The following is a 16,670-nucleotide window of genomic DNA, read 5'->3' as shown; positions in this document are numbered from 1 at the left end:
TAGGGACAGTTTGAATTATTTCCTAAACGGCCCCTCATAGATTGTCTTGGCAGAATCAGGGCAATGGAAGCTCCGTAAAGGAGTTTTTCACCATGGGGCGCCGCAGTTGTCAGGGAAAGCTGTCAGCGTTCGAAACATTGCTTAGAGACTCACCAATGAACATACCTTTATTTGTACATGTCTGGCGTTTCAAACCACAGGATTTATGACAAACTTCGCAAACTTCTCTTGCTGTTTATTTCACAAATGCCAGGAGCTCTCAAACAATGTGCCGGCTGGTTTGTGAATGATTAAATACAAGTTTCCTTTCATGGTTGTCAGGGCAACCTTCACTGACAAGCTGACGGTGGACGGTGGAGTACAACAGAAACGCTAGCGGACTTGTTTTTATTTGCTAAAATTATGCATGCAGCCTGCAGACTGCTTAATGGTTAAGACTCTTCTTGGGCTATTCTAAGAATACGCTCTAACAATCATGACAACACTTCCAAGTGTTGAACCGAAAGCTCCTGTCCAGTGTGAACCACGGGCAGGTGGTAACGAGCGCACACTAAGTTACCTAGGTCAACTAGATGGATGTGCGAAGCGAAACGGACCCGGGGTTCAGAAATGGTCTGACGGATCCAAATATGAAGGGGAATTTCTCAAAGATTTAAAGCACGGCTCAGGAACATTCACCTGGGCAAACGGAGAGGTAAGCTAGGCATGACTGCAACAGGTTTTCATAGCCTGTTAATATTATGGTCCATCTGTTGTCTAGTCAACATTGTGTTGTCACTTGCCTCTAGACTTCGCAGTTGCAATTTAGAGTATGTATCTACTGTAAATTGTTTATTGTCTTGGATAGTTTTACCAGGGCACATTCTACAAAGATTATCGTCATGGCAAAGGGACCTATACCTGGCGGGGAGGCCACAAGTTTGTTGGGAAGTTCTATTTGAACAGAAAGGAGGGCTATGGGCTGCAAGTCTTCCCTGACGGATCCACATTCCAGGTACAAAACATAATTAGCCCTATATATATTTTTTTCTTTTCTTCACAGCCTAGTTCTGGAAGTACTTCCTCTATAGACACATCCAGTAGAAGTACTTCCAGGGTAGATTTGGTACACAAATTCAGTCAGGTGGCTGAGCGGTGAGGGAGTCGGGCTAGTAATCCGAAGGTTGCCAGTTCGATTCCCGGTCATGCCAACTGACGTTGTGTCCTTGGGCAAGGCACTTCACCCTACTTGCCTTGGGGTAATGTCCCTGTACTTACTGTAAGTCGCTCTGGATAAGAGCGTCTGCTAAATGACTAAATGTAAATGTAAATTGAAGACAGAGGTATTGTGTGGAGGGGCTGTGTTTCTGAGGTACTTCCCCCGGTGTTCCTCACATCTCCAGGGCCTGTACCATGCAGACGAGCGCTTTGGTCCAGGGCTCATGACCCACCCGGACGGCCGTCAGGACGTGGGTCTGTGGCACCGGGAGAGGCTCCTCCGCCTCTGCACCTCCCTGGAGGGTGGCTTCACCCTCCGAGACTTTCCCGAGCACTACATGCCCCTCTCTGTCGCCAAGGCTGAGCCCTGGAACCAGAATCCGTACCACGTCCTCTCGGTACTGTACTGATTAAGTGGGAGAGGTTTCAGCATACAGTATCACAGAAAAGTTCTGATAACATGCTCAAGTATTCAAGGATTAAACTTTGTTGTGGGGTATGGTGTGGTTTGGTGTGTGGGGTATGGTATGGTACAGTATGGTATTATGGTGTGTGATTTTGTATTTCAGAGCAAGGCTTTAGCCGGGGGTCTGTTGGGGTGTCAGGGCCCCTGGCCAGGCCCCGCTGGGTCCAGCACAGACCCTCTGCTCTTCCCCTACAAGGAGCTCTTGTGGGACGAGCGCTTCATTCTGCCCCCAGACATCGAGTGCTACTCCACGGACTCGGACCACCTGCCCATCCCCTGGGGCCTGCGCAGGGAGCTGGACCACATGTTCTTCGGAGAGAACTGCGAAGGGCCGGACACCGACCCGGCGGCCATCGCTGCCCTCCCCCTGCAGCGGCGCATGCTGGCCCACATCCACAAGCACAGGTTGGGGAAACACACTTATGAGCTCACCGCTCAGCACAGCCTCATGTTCAAGTCCTTCCAAATCGAAGACATGTCGCTAAAGGTGGTCATGGTATTTATGAGTTTAGTCATTTAGCAGACGCTCTTATCCAGAGCGACAGTAAGTACAGGGACATGCCACCCCGAGGCAAGTAGGGTGAAGTGCCTTGCCCAAGGATACAACATTGTTTTGCACGGCTGGGAATCGAAGCGGCAATCTTCTGATTACTAGCCCGAGTAATCAGATTGATTAGGTAGGTTGTTATGGTGTGATGGTGGGCGTGTCCTCCGCCGCAGGTTCGAAGCAGAGGGGCGGGACTGGGACGTCCAGGCCGTCCTATCAGAGAACAGGGAGCGCTTCGGCCCCAAGGGCCCTCTGGAGGTTCGTTCCGAGCGCCTCATTCAGGAGGCGTTGCTAGGCAACCCCCAGAGTGTCTACCACATCCTGAGAGACAAGAAGGTTCACCCCGATGTGGGCGATGCCCGAGGGCATACTGCGCTCATCGCTGCCACGGTAACACACACGCCTCTAGCCTCGAGCCTTCATCAGTTTTCATTTCAAGCATTGATCAAAGAGATAAAACAAGTCGTTTAATATCAATAATATATTATTAACATTTACTCATTGGGTGTTTCTCACGATTTTGGATATGTAATGCATTTATTTTGTTTGCACTTGTGTGTGTGTGCGCGCCCGTGTGTGTGCTCTTGTGCACATGTGCAGATGAACAGCCACAAGGATGTCATTCACCTGCTGCTGGACAGTGGAGCGGACATCAACAAGCTGAACAGGGAGGGCATGTCCGCCCTGGCCGTCTGTAACATCCTCTACTACCCCATCCAGTCGCTGCACCGCACCGTGGCTGAGAGGGACCCCCTGAGGCCTCCGCTCAAGTCCCAGGTACAGCCCCCGTCTCTGGGTTAGCCCAGCGTCCTGACAGCCTGGCTGTGGGCGGCTCTCCAGAGCTAATCGAGACAGAGCCTGATCCAAACTGAAATGGAATTTTCAGAGAGAAGCTTGCGTGTGATTGGTTCCCGGAAATGGTTCCGGTGTGTGGTAGAGACACTGTACGTATTCTTTACTACTGATCCAGTGGTGATGCACAGCTGTAACCTGTTCTTGGTCATGCAGGTAAACAAGTTGCAGTCCTGGTCCCAGTCCTGCCCAGTGGAGAGAAAAGCCCTCCTAGACAAGACCTCAGAACCCAGATCCAAGACCGGAACACCACAAGATCACGAGGACCAACAGGCTGCCGGCAGAAGTCCGGACGACCACAACCACCAGGACCGTGCTGAGGAGGAGCATGCTGGCCAGGATAATGACGCTCCTGGACCAGGGAGAGGTCCGGACAGCGAAGGGTCCGGAGAGATAGACCAGAGCTTCTATAGTGACCAATATGAGAAGGATAGCCAGGATTCACCGGACACTAGCGTCATGGAGGAGAGAGAGGAGAGAGAGAATCTGGAGGAGGATGGAGAGGAGAGAGAGAACAGGGACGAGAGAGAGGACGATGATGAAAAGGATGAGGAGGATCCCGAAAGAGAGGATGAGGAGGAGAGCGAGGCGGCGGGGCATGGAGAGGAGGGTGAGGAGCGAGGGATGAGGCAGACGGGAGAGGAGGGAGGGGAGAGCGAGGAGAACACTGTTCAGGTTCTGGACGGAGTCCTCCCTGTGGGCTCCGTGTCCTGGAGAGAGGGGGCCAGGTCCCTGGAGGTCGGGGGGAGCCAGGGAGCCAACGTGACCGAGCACCAGACCTTCAACTCGGCACGCTCGGTCGCCAGTTTCCCCATCCTGGTCTCGGAGGAAGTGATGCAGCAGACTGCCGAGGCCTTGAGCCGGACGGGCCTGGTGTCATCGGTCGATACTGATCCTCAGGAGACAGTCCGCAAGATGGCGCTGATCAAGGCAGAGTGAGTCTGGGCCTGACCTAACACATGTTATACCATACCAGGAACTCTATGGCAAACACAGAGATAGCTGCCTGGTAACCAGCTTTAGCTAGCTTGAATAGTCGTTGTTAGCTGTGTGTAGTCATGGTTAGCTGCTAGCGGTCAGGTTATTGATGCTAACCCTGTGGTCAGGCACCGAGCCCGGTGGGCCACCATGACGCTGCTGCTGGACCGGGGGGCGGACCCCAATGCCTCCAGGGTCCCTATGCCCGTCCTGTTTCTGGCCACCAAGGCAGGCGACATCGAGGGCGTTCGTAGACTTTTAGAGTGTGGAGCACGCACTGACATAGCCCTGCCCCCAGAGGTAGCCCTCATCACCTTCTGTCTGTCTGCCTCCCTCTCTGTGTCTCCCCTCCCTCTCTGTCTTTCTTCCCTCTCTCCCTCTCTCTCTCTCTCTCTCTCTCTCTCTCTCTCTCTCTCTCTCTCTCTCTCTCTCTCTCTCTCTTTCTCTCTCTCTCTCTGTCCCCAGTTCTCCAAACTCTCTTCCACGTTCGCTTTAATCCTCCCCTCTCTCCTCCACAAACGAACCCAGTGAATGACTCCAGGTTTGAAGAGAGCTGCTGTCTGAAGGCCTTGGTGAAGTGACCTCCGTAGTCTCTGTCCCCCTCTCTCCCCGCGTGTCGCAGCAAAACGGCCTGTACCCGCTGCACATCGCCGCGGCGTTGCCGGGGGCGGAGGGTCCCAGGATCACCGAGCTGCTGCTCCACGCCGTGGCCAATCCCGACGTGCGAGCCCAGGACGAACATGAGGTCTTCCACCTGGATAAGGTCGGCATGGAGACGGCAGACACGCACAGACCAGCACGCACAGACCGACTGAAGAATGAAGTCTATCTTAAATGTCAATACCTTACAACACTTTACAACACTTTATAACACTTTACGACACATACAGAACACAGTGGAGCCTCTGGCTGGGTTTGGGAACAAGTCCGTCATCTCCTCCAGCCTCCCCTCCTATTTCCACTCTACCTCCCGGGAAGCCCCTGCTGAGGGGGGCAGGACAGCCCTCCATGTGGCCTGTCAGAGGGACAGCGACTACACCGTGAGTCCAGCCACACCTTACCTCACCGGGTAGCATTTGTCTGGGTTAAGTCCCTTTACATTACATTTACATTTAGTCATTTAGCAGACGCTCTTATCCAGAGCGACTTACAGTAAGTACAGGGACATTCCCCCTGAGGCAAGTAGGGTGAAGTGCCTTGCCCAAGGACACAACGTCAGTTGGCATGACCAGGAATCGAACTGGCAACCTTCGGATTACTAGCCCGATTCCCTCACCGCTCAGCCACCTGACTCCTGTTTCTGACAGCTACAAGCTAGCCGATTGTGGTGTGTGTTGTGCGTTGCTGTGTTTCAGAATGCCAGAGAGGTGGTTTCTCTGCTGCTGTCGCACAAGGCCAGCACCCACCTCCTCTGGAGCGGCCACTCCCCGCTCTCCCTGGCCATCGCCAGCGGCAACAACCTGGTGAGAGCAGAGCAGGGGGTATTTCTAGAGTAAACACTCCCGTAAACACTCTCAAAAGCTGATGGAAAACGCCTCAGTTTTCCCACACGGAAAACACATCTGATCTGCCCCCCCCCCCCACCAGGCCCTGGATGAGCTGCTGGCAGGGGGGGCAGACCCAAACCTGCCCCTCACCCGCAGGGTGGGCAGTGCCCTGTGTGCCATGACCAACATCCACTACGACTGTGGAGCTCATCCCCGCAACAGAACCAAGCTGGTACACAACCCAAGAGCACATCTCACACACACACACACACACACTCACACACAGGAAGTGGAAGCTGAGTGCTGTTGTCTACCCCCTAAGCTGGAGAAGCTGATGAAGGCAGGGGCCAACATCATGATGCCCGTGGTGGTGGGTGAGGGCCGCAGGTTAGCCATGGGCACCGCCGTGGACTACACCCACTACACATTCCAACAGGTACCAACCCCCGACACCCCACCACCCCCTCCTCATCAACCCCACCACCCCCACCAGTCAAGAACCCTAACCCCACTCTGGGGGGTCTCGACACAGTACAGTACAGTACCATGATCCAGATCAGCCAGAACAGCTAGCCTGTCCTTGCCCTCCTCAGGACTGGCGCATCGCCCACACCCCGTACCACGCCCTGAACCCGCGCGAGCGCGAGGCCTACAACGCCCGGAGGCAGACGCTCAGCCTGATGGGAGATCTGCTGAGGCAGGCCGTGGTGCGGCTGGAACGCCAACGCCTCGACAGGGAAGGTGTGTGTGAGCGTGTGTGAGCGTGTGTGTGTGAGCGTGTGTGAGCGTGTGTGTCCTTCTCCGAGCTGTCGTGTATTAATTACCGTCCGTCACACTCCTCTGCGTGTGTGTGTGTTAGGTGTCAGTCCAACAGATATGTTTGTGTACCCTGGAGCAGGTGACTCAGTCCCCCAGTTGAGGTCTGGCAGAATGGAGGAGCAGCCCAGCACAGACTCCATACAGCCCCAAGACTACAGGTGCACTACACACGACATACTACACACTGCACACTCCCTGATTGATAGTTTACACCACACACACGTGCTGTCATCCTCTCTCTCTCCTCTCTCTCCTCTCTCTCTCCAGTCTCTCTCCTCTCTCTCTCCTCTCTCTCTCCTGTCTCTCTCCTCTCTCTCTCCTCTCTCTCTCCAGTCTCTCTCCTCTCTCTCTCCTCTCTCCTGTCTCTCTCCTCTCTCTTTCTCTTCTTTCTCTCCTCTCTCTCTCTTCTCTCTCTCCTCTCTCTCTCTCCTCTCTCTCCTCTCCTCTCTTTTTCTTACTCTGTCTATTTATCCATCCCTTTCTCCGTCTATGTCATTCTATTTCCTCTCTCTTTCCCTCTCTCTTTCTACGTATCTCTTCCTCAATCTCTCATCCTGTCATTTCAGGCTGGCCACTAGGAGAGACAGCAGGACGCAGAACGTCAGGTACCTTCGCACGGTCCACCCAGTCTACCCCTGTTAGCGTGAGCGAGTGCACTGCACGGCAACCTATACCTGTCTTTGCTCCTCCCCAACCAGGAAGTCTCTGTTCAAGTACTGCTACCAGTGCGGGCGCTCGGTGGGCGTGACCCTGGGCGCGTGCAGCCGGTGCCACGAGGTGTTCTACTGCAGCAAGACCTGCAAGATGAAGGCGTGGAACGAGCGCCACAAGGAGGAGTGCGTCCGCGTCTCAGGTCGGAAGGAGAGGCGTTTCGGACTGACCAATTAAACGACCCTCTGGCTTGAGTCTATTATCTCGACTTAGTTACTGACCCCGCTCCCGCTTTGACGCTGCTGGGTGTTCACGGGCCCTTTACCGTTTTCAGCCACTAGATGGCACTCTGATACTGTCCCTGTTTACCACACACTGCTGAAGATCGCACACAGAAGGGATTAGTTATGCACGAGATGTCTCTCGTCTATTGGTCAGAGCTAGCTGAAATCACCTAGATCTAAGCAACTAGATCCTTCCCAATGCTAAGTCACTTCTGATGTAGCATGCATGAAAAACTGTCAATGATTCGACACAGCACAAGGACGTTGAGTCACAACTGGAAGGGTGCAGTAAGTCAGGATGTGTGTGTCTGTGTGTGTGTGTGAGTGTGTGTGTGTGTGTGTGTATGTGTGTGAGGGATCCCTGTTGCAGTTTATCCGTCACAGGGGTCAGCGACAGTGATGACAAGAAGAATTGGATAGGAATCAAAATCTTCATATTTAGCCTGCTTACAATATCGGTGTTATTTATGTAGGAGAAATAATACAGGAACCAATTGCTAGCCCCATACAAACGTGTGCTAGAGGAGAATATATGGAGGATATATGACCGAATGTGCCTGATGGAGTCAAAGGTTGCAATACTGTAGAACGTAGCAGGGTAAGCCTGGTGTGTTAGGATATATTCGATCGGTATAGTCATAATACAGACTACTCTAACCCAGGTGAGATCAGTGTGATCCCTGGTTGTGAATCCAACAGGTATTAGGTCCTCATTGTGTTTGGACGTGTGTGAGGAAGGGAGTTCAGCCTGACATGTCTCTCTGTCTGTCTGTGTTTCTGTCTGTGTCTGTGTTTCTCTGTCTGTCTGTGTGTCTGTGTCTGTGTTGCTCTGTCTGTGTCTGTGTGTCTGTCTCGTCTCCGCAGGCAACAAACGCCTGAGCCTGGCGCAGAAAGTTCTGGAGACACACGAGCACCTGAAAGAGAACTACAGCTTCATTTGATCCCCCGACGCCACCGACACCACTTACAGATTATATTAAAGCTCGATGGGCGTATTTCAAGATGTGTGGAGTATGATTTGTCGTGACCAAATGTCTGGTCAGGGTTCGTGTCCGGGATAACATTGCTTAGTAAGGGTGATTCATTATCTGTTTCTAACACTTACACTTGTGAATGACTCAAGCCTCTGACTCGCACACAAACAGGCACGCACACACACACCCGTACGCATACACGGTAGCGTAGAGTGTTATGGTAATCAGTCAGGGACTATCTATATCTTGATCAATCAGAGTTTCACCTTCGCTTGTGTGGTATCGATTTATCCATGTGCTAATATCCTGACTCACACCGGGCAGAGCAGGGAGAAGATGAGGCGGGGGGTGGGGAGGTGGGTCGAGGGGGGGGGGGGGGGGTGATCATTGATTACTTAGCGCCTCTGGATCCAGGAGATGTGATCAGTCCAGAACTACTGCTGGCCCCCGACCGCCTCCCCTGGTGCAGCACATGGAGACACACCGCTGGGTCGTACGCTGTGACACACACTCGCTGTGCGGACCAATGGCAACATTTCCCCCGTGACATTTCGTTTGCTAGGTACAGTTAGTGCCATACACAAAATACCACTACAACAATCATCTTTATTCTCTTCCATGACACCATGTAAACACACACATGTACATGTTGAACTGTTCAGCCTGTGTGTGTGTGTGTGTGTGTGTGTGTGTGGCAGCAGGTTGAACCTGCTGTCTCCAGTAACAATGCATTCACATCACCCTGAACTTTGACCCCCCCACCCAACATCTCTGTGCTCCCTGGAATTCTTCCTCGACGACCGACAGAACACTGGGAGGGTGTCAGGCATTTTGGTCAAGGCATCAACACACTCCCAAGCGGAACCTGGTTCAGATTCAAGGGGGACAGTTAGGTCCAGAACAGACACCCCTGACAATAGGCTTGACAACCCTTCATTACATTATATTACAAGACATAGGAAATATGTACAAAAAAAGGTGCACCTCTTACATTTTTTTCTCCATTTGTTTTGACAGGCCTACTGGACGTTTTAAGAGTGAGCCTTGAAGAACGATGTGAACCAAGGTCTCAAAGTCAAAAACGTGTGCATGGTATGCAAAAAAAAAAACATAGAATGTGGGTCAGGTGTGTGTGTGCGAGCAGTGTGGTGTGTGTGTGTGTTTTTAGTCCGTCTCTCATGGAGTTGTTCCCCACCTGCCAATCATAGGGGAGGGGGGTGGGGTGGTTCTAATACAAATCTGAAGACCAGGAGGAGAGGAGAAGCCATAGCATCAGGCACATCCAGGCTCCTGGGCCTACCAGAGAGACAGAGAGCCATCTCTGGGGACTACCGATACCAAGGGTGGTGGTGGTGGGGGTGGTGGGGTACTGAAGTGTGGACCCACCCCCTCCTCTCACGCGGCCCTCGACTCGCGTCGTTCTGTGAGGCCGCTGTGCTGTATCAAAACGTGAAAAATCAAAATGTCGCGTTGGTGGATGACTGGGCGATGGGTTGTCCCTGGCGTCGAGCTGAAGAGAGCTCGGGTTCAGCAGACTTTACAAACGCACAACAGGCGTCCTAACATTGTGCTCAGTATGTCGTTAGAATGTCACATCAAGGCTGCACTTACGTTATATCAGAATGAGATCGACATTAAGATGCTGGCGCCTGGTAAAATGGCACCTGACATGTACATTGTTTTATTTAGCGTTCGTCTCGGAATCATAGAACAATTAAAAACACACTAAGCCAAAGGCCAGCTCTTCTTGCCACATAAAAAAAACAAACAAAGGAAATCAACTTTCTTTTCTTTTTTTCCTCTCCCTCTTTCTGTCATTTACAGTCTTTTCTTTTTGGCAAGTCACCTCCCCCGCCCCCCCTCCCCCCTGCCTCTTTCTCCCCCCACATACATGCCCCATCGCCCAAGCTCTACTTCAAAACACAGTCTGATTGGTGGCAACTCCTGTCCATTACCGCCTAAGCAGCAGTGTGGCCAATGAGAGCACGAGTAGAAGGGTGCAGGGGCGGGTCTGCGCGGCCACGCCTCTGACCTTCTTCTCCGGGGGGTAAGCGTACTGTTTGGGTTGGACTGACTTGGGCCCGACAGCACGAGGACCGGCCCGGACACACAAGTCGCCCGCACACATCCCACTTCCTGATCCGCTGACGTCCTCACCTGGGGGACGACAGAAACAGGAAGTGTTAAATGCTGAATCAGCCCACGTTTCCAGCTTCCTGTCCAGCTCCCGTGGCTGTCAATCATCCCGCCCTCTGACCCCGCCTCCCGGTGACTCACTGGTGTCCTGGAAGTCCACATCGTTGCCGTTGAGAGCGTTCCTCAGCCGGTTGGTCATGATCTTCAGCTGCATGATCTGTTGGCGGATAGTCATGTCTGGCTTGGTGATGTCAATTTCCACCTCCGGGTTGTTGATCTGATTGGCCAAACCATCGCCCAATACCTCTGGGAGGTACCTGAGAGATACACACACACACACAGAGGTTGGGTCAGTTGTTGTAGTTGCAAGACACACACACACATTTGTCCCAATGCTCCTTCCGTCCTTGCAAGAATTGAAACAGACACATAGCCTCTTAGCCTCGAGAGCTTTGCTCTGTGCCTGTTAAGCTATCTATAAATCACGCATATCAATTTCTGCTTACAGTCCTGCCCCACAGACCACCATACATTATTAATGGGCCAATGCTTTAGCACTGCATCTTCATGACGGGGCCTGCCTCATATTTCAATATCACTGCATTACACTTGTGCACACATACACAAACACACTTTAATTTCACGCATGTGTGTATGTGTGTGTGTGTGTGTCTGTGTGAACTCTTGCCACAAACACACCCATGAAGCCACAAGTACATTGCTTTCTTTATGACGTCGCCCGTCACATATTTCAAGTCAAGCGTTCCGGGTAAATCACCCAGGACCATCCCTGTCTAATCAGTGGAGAAGTGGCCCAGCTTGATCCGAGGTAAACCGCACAATAATCAATTTAGAGAAACTAGATAGAGAAGAGGGAGGGAGAGAAGGGCAGGCAAGAGAGGAGGGAGGGAGGGAGGGAGGGAGGGAGGGAGGGAGGGAGGGAGGGAGGGAGGGAGGGAGGGAGGGAGGGAGGGAGGGAGGGAGGGAGGGAGGGAGGGAGGGAGGGAGGGAGGGAGGGAGGGAGGGAGGGAGGGAGGGAGGGAGGGAGGGAGGGAGGGAGGGAGGGAGGGAGGGAGGAAAGGCATTTTTTGTCCTTCCTCAATGTCTTCAGCCCTGTACAGACGTTATACAGTTTTAGTCCGTTTTGTGGTGATGTTCCGAAAAAACCTTAAGGTAACGTTCTCAAGGCGTTCTAGAAAGTTTGAGGAAGGTTCTAAAGGGTGTTCCTACCTGGCCTTGGTCATGCCGTTCCAGCATTTGTCTTCGTTGGTGTTGCCGGCTGCTACTTTGCTGACGCACAGAGCTTGTGGCAGCTGAACCCAGTACTGCTGCATCTCCCTCAGCTTACTGGACACGTCTGAGATCTGGGAGAGAACCCACACGGTTATACACACACACACACACACACACACACAAGTAAGCACATACACAAACTAAGCACAAACTAAGCACATACACACCCCTACCTGCATCTCCAGCCGGACCTGGTGGGGCTGGGTCTGTTCTCCTGGGCTGTGAGGGGCTTCCCGGTCTTCTTCTGCTCCTCCGGGGCAGAGCTGCGAGTCCCAGCCACGCCGGGGGTCCCACACGTCTGAAATACCTTGGCGGTGAAGGTCTGCAGGTTGCCCTGCAGGTAGGCGATGGCCTCAGACAGGCGCAGGGGTATGGAGGAGATCACCACGTCTATGCTGGGCTCTGCACTGAAGCTGGACGCCACCTGCAGCATGGTGTCTGAACACACACACACACACACAGAGGAGGCAGGAGCACAGTTACAGTGTGTGTGTGTGTTCATGTGTGTGTGTGTCAGTGAGTGAATCCTGGATCATCCCTCCTCACACTGTGGAGAACCAGCAGCTGAACCCCAGGTCTTACCCACGAGGTTCTGCCACTCTGAGTCCAGGTCAGCCTGGTTGGCCAGGCAGCCCTTCATCACGTTGCTGCAGTAGTTCGCACAGGGCTTGACCGACGCCAGGCCCCGGCAGTGAGGGCAGTACATCAGCTTCATCATGGCACGGGTGCACTCTGGGCTCAGAGGGACCTGGACGGGCACAGAACGGGCATCTTCATCCCCCTCATCATCATCATCATCACCGTCACCATCCTCAACAATGAGTCATCATCGCCGACATAATCTTCATCTTTGTATTTTGACCTTTGGCCCTCCACACCCTCTTTCCCTGTGCACTCCCATGTCTTTGTTTTCCCTCTCTTTTCTTTATGGCTCTATTGTGTGCTGGCTTACTGACCTTTCTCTCTATATCTCCTTTCCCCCTCCCTCATCACCCAGGCCCATGCTCCGGTGACACCGGGCCAGGTGACTTTGTGCCTAAAGAATGTGTTGAGCTGAGACTGTCAGGGGACTACTAAACTCAACACCCCCATTCTATAGGCACAGTTGAGGCAATGAGAGACAGAGAGAGAGAGAGAGAGAGAGAGAGAGAGAGAGAGAGAGAGAGAGAGAGAGAGAGAGAGAGAGAGAGAGAGAGAGAGAGAGAGAGAGAGAGAGAGAGAGAGAGAGAGAGAGAGAGAGAGAGAGAGAGAGAGAGAGAGAGAGAGAGAGAGAGAGAAATAGAAAACAAAGATAGACGGAGAAAGTGATAGATAAATAGACAGAGAGTACGAAACTGAGAGAGAGAGAGAAAGAGAGGGGAGAGAGACAGGAGAGAGAGACAGGAGAGAGAGACAGGAGAGAGAGAAAGAGAGGGGAGAGAGAGAGAAGAAGCTGAGAGCAGGCCTGACCTGCGTAAACTCCCGTACGTCTAGACAGCCGTGGGAACGACCACAACCACAGCAGTTAGTTTCCTCTCCACCTCCGCAGCTGTGAGTTACAGTGCTCTGGAGTACAGTCAGAGTCTTCCTGAGGGTGCTGTGGTGTGTGTGTGTGTGTGTGTGTGTGTGTGAGAGTGTGTGTTGTGAATGCTTTCAGGAGAGGACGAGCTGCATCTATCTGTCTGTCTCTCTGGGTGTGTCTCCTTTAGCTCCATTATTCATTGAGCCTTGAGACAAACGGTATCTGGGACAAAACACAGCAGGTCTGAACCTGACACACACACGCACGCACACACACACCAAGTAGGCAGGTAGTACGAGTAGGAGACGTATTGTTTCTTTGACCATCTACGTGCAGTGCGGGGTGTGTGACTGTGTGCGTGTGCGTGGAGGACGGCGAGCGCATCTACCTGGGACACCTTACGGACCACTTCCCCGGCGACGGTCAGCCCCTGGACGAAGGAGCGCGACGTCACCAAGGTCACGGTGACCTTGGCCTTGAGGTCGCGGGGGACGTCGCCGAACGGCCGCAGCGTCTCCGTGTGCTTGGACACGCAGTCCAGGTAGTCCTCCGACAGGGCGTAGTCTGAGGCGGCGCTGCTCTTGAACAGGCGCTCCAGGAGGCGGGCCCAGAACTCGTTGAGCGTCTCGTCGAGGTTGACGGCAGAGCCTCGGTAGTAGCGCCGCAGGTCGCCGTAGAGGTCCTGGAAGATGTGGGCGTTCTGGGAGTACAGCAACCCCAGGCTGATCAGGAGGGACTCCTGCAGCGAGCGCTCAGAGTGGTTGAGCAGGTCTGTGAAGTAGGCTGGGAGAGGCAGGGAACAGTCAGAGAACAGATGGTGCGTGAGTGTGTGTGTGTTTGTGTCTGCTTCTTGCTCAACAATAAGACGGTTTGGTAGGCTGCCCCTGTTTCAAAGGACCGAAAAATAGATTCGGCCAGCCGTCGGAGTCGTCCATGCTGGAAACTGGTGGCGTGAAGGAGAGGGAGAAGTAGAGGGAGAAGGAGAAGGAGAGGGAGAGGGAGAGGGAGAAGGAGAAGGAGAAGGAAAAGGAGAGGGAGAAGGAGAAGGAGAAGGAAAGGGAGAAGGAGAAGGAGAAGGAGAGGGAGAAGGAGAAGCAGAAGGAGAAGGAGAAGGAGAAGGAGAGGGAGAGGGAGAAGGAGAGAACGTAGGGAAGGGGAAAGAGGGGAGAGGGACCGGGCAGAGAAAGAGAGGGAGAAGGGAAAAGATGAGGGAGGGGCAGAGGGCAAAGGGAGAGGAGGAAGTCACAGGCACCAGGAAAAGGAGAGAGAGAGAGAGGTGGAGAAAGGCAGGGACAGGATGTGGAGATGTGAAGAGGAGGAGGAGGGCTGTGTGAGGGGAGCGGGGAGCGCTGGCCCAGAGCAGTAAAACTGCATCGTTTAGCTGAGTGAGTCCAGGACAGAGCCAGGACCAACGCCTGGCAACCATAACCACGACCAGATGGTAGCGGCGCTCAGATCCTCACTGTCGCTCTGCCACTGCTGCTTCTGTCTCCGCCGCCTCGATTGGTTCTCCTGACCCCCAGCCCTCTCGTTCTATTGGCTCTGCTGTTCAGAAAACCTCTCGCTCGATTGGCCCTGCTGTCTCTGGACCCCCGAGAGCTATACTGTTCCTGGTGCTCTTGTTTCCAGGGCTGATGATTCATTTCTTTGAGGATGTTCTCATCAACAACACCTCCTGTCTGGTGACACACACACACGCGCGCACACACACACACTCACACGGACCCCATCTGGCTCGGCAGATCCAGGCTGAAGAATGAGACAGGAAGTACAGATTCCTGGAGAAAGATGACCTGGTATGGCATCAATATGACACCCTGCACTCCACTCTCCCTCCATACGCTCTCCAGCAAGTTCTCTGTCTCTCTCTCTGTCTCGGTCTCGGTCTCTCTCTCTCTCTCTCTTTCTCTTTCTCTTTCTCTTTACATTTACATTTACATTTAGTCATTTAGCAGAGCGACTTACAGTAAGTACAGGGACATTCCCCCGAGGCAAGTAGTGTGAAGTGCCTTGCCCAAGGACACAACGTCAGTTGGCATGACCGGGAATCGAACTGGCAACCTTCGGATTACTAGTCCGACTCCCTCACCGCTCAGCCACCTGACACCTTCTCTTTCTCTTTCTCTATCTCTTTCTCTTTCTCTTTCTCTTTCTCTTTCTCTATCTCTATCTCTATCTCTATCTCTATCTCTATCTATCTCTCTCTCTCTCTCTTTCTCTCTCTCTCTCGCTCTCTGTCTGTGTCTCTCTCTCTTTGTCTGTGTCTCTGTCTGTCTCTCTCTCATCTCCCCAATCTGCCCATCTTCACGTCTGGCTCCTCCTCTTATTCTTTGTGTTTTTCTCACCACTCAGAAGTTTGATCAAATGCTCATTAGTAAGGCCAGCAGGGGCCCTACACTGACGTACATACACACACGCACACACACACATGTACCCACACTCAGGACAAGCCAGGAGAAGCTTCTCCCATACACAGTTCTGAAAGCCTGGCGTATCCGATGTCTCGACACGTGTCTGGGGGTGTTTGTTTGCCGACGTTATGTTTGCGTAGACGTCTCCACCACCAGTAAACATGCAGGCAGACATTTCACTGCCTTTACAAACCAAGGAGCCTCTTATTGTTCGTCCATCAACTGACACAGAATAGTAATAGCATACACAGTGGGTGATGGCGTGTGTGGGTGAGTGAATGTGTGTGTATGTGTGGCTCACTGTCAAAGCTGCGGTACTGGGCGTTGAGCGTGGCCTGCAGCGAACGTCCGGCCTCCCTGACCAGACCCTCGAACTCCCGACGGCTCAGGTTCGACAAGGTCTCCTCCATGGCACTGGTGCAGCAGGTGTAGCCCTGGGGACAGACCCGCAGGTGCTCTCCTGCGTGGGAGGGAAGGGAGGGAGGGAGGGAGGGAGGGAGGGAGGGAGGGAGGGAGGGAGGGAGGGAGGGAGGGAGGGAGGGAGGGAGGGAGGGAGGGAGGGAGGGAGGGAGGGAGGGAGGGAGGGAGGGAGGGAGGGAGGGAGGGAGGGAGGGAGGGAGGGGATGGGATGGGAGGGGAAGTGGGGGAGAGCAAGAGGTGGGAGAGAGAGAGAACACAATCATTATACGAACAGGATATCAACAGTTTAGGTTCAGACAATGCCAGACAGAGAGATGCACTTATCGTCTAAGGAAAATGTTAAAATATAAATATGAACATCAAAACACAAATCTCAGCACTGCAGCATATGGGCCCTGCTAGGCATGGCACAGCAAGAGTATGCACACACACACACACACACACAGTGAGAGCCAGACAGCTTAGAGTGCAGTCTACAGTCCCAGTCCCTCGACAGACAAAGCACTGCCTGAGGATGGGTGTGTGGGGGTGGGTGGTGAGTGTGTGTGTGTGTGTGTGTGTGTGGGGTGGGTGGTGAGTTGTGTGTGTGTGTGTGGGGGGGGGGTGGGAGGTGAGTGTGTGCATGCGTGTGTGTGTGTGTTTGGTGTGTGTGTG

General features: G+C 53.2%; 2 protein-coding genes across 2 annotated transcripts in view; one reads left to right on the top strand and one right to left on the bottom strand.

Annotated features, from left to right (window-relative positions):
• Nucleotides 1–475: 475 nt before the first annotated feature.
• ankmy1 (ankyrin repeat and MYND domain containing 1) lies at nt 476–8,222 on the top strand. Its single transcript, XM_067229445.1, has 18 exons — nt 476–694; nt 848–994; nt 1,383–1,595; nt 1,863–2,068; nt 2,384–2,600; nt 2,811–2,987; nt 3,219–3,997; nt 4,169–4,340; nt 4,663–4,863; nt 5,030–5,080; nt 5,396–5,503; nt 5,628–5,759; nt 5,850–5,963; nt 6,121–6,268; nt 6,426–6,504; nt 6,913–6,951; nt 7,045–7,199; nt 8,146–8,222. Exons 1-18 carry the CDS (start codon nt 476–478, stop codon nt 8,220–8,222), a joined length of 3,234 nt encoding a protein of 1,077 aa, XP_067085546.1.
• A 627-nt stretch (nt 8,223–8,849) lies between these two features.
• LOC136935780 (glypican-1-like) overlaps nt 8,850–16,670 on the bottom strand; it is a 10,677-nt gene continuing 2,856 nt past the window's right edge. Inside the window, 8 exon segments of the mRNA XM_067229444.1 lie at nt 8,850–10,412; nt 10,533–10,708; nt 11,622–11,755; nt 11,858–11,880; nt 11,883–12,122; nt 12,267–12,432; nt 13,574–13,968; nt 15,898–16,056. Coding sequence (XP_067085545.1) covers nt 10,207–10,412; nt 10,533–10,708; nt 11,622–11,755; nt 11,858–11,880; nt 11,883–12,122; nt 12,267–12,432; nt 13,574–13,968; nt 15,898–16,056 — 1,499 coding nt within the window. The 3' untranslated portion in view covers nt 8,850–10,206.

Source organism: Osmerus mordax, chromosome 26, assembly GCF_038355195.1.
Source record: "Osmerus mordax isolate fOsmMor3 chromosome 26, fOsmMor3.pri, whole genome shotgun sequence".
In the NCBI taxonomy this organism is placed as follows: domain Eukaryota; kingdom Metazoa; phylum Chordata; class Actinopteri; order Osmeriformes; family Osmeridae; genus Osmerus; species Osmerus mordax.
Note: the sequence above shows the minus strand (reverse complement) of the source record. Positions and strands in the feature narration are given on the sequence as shown.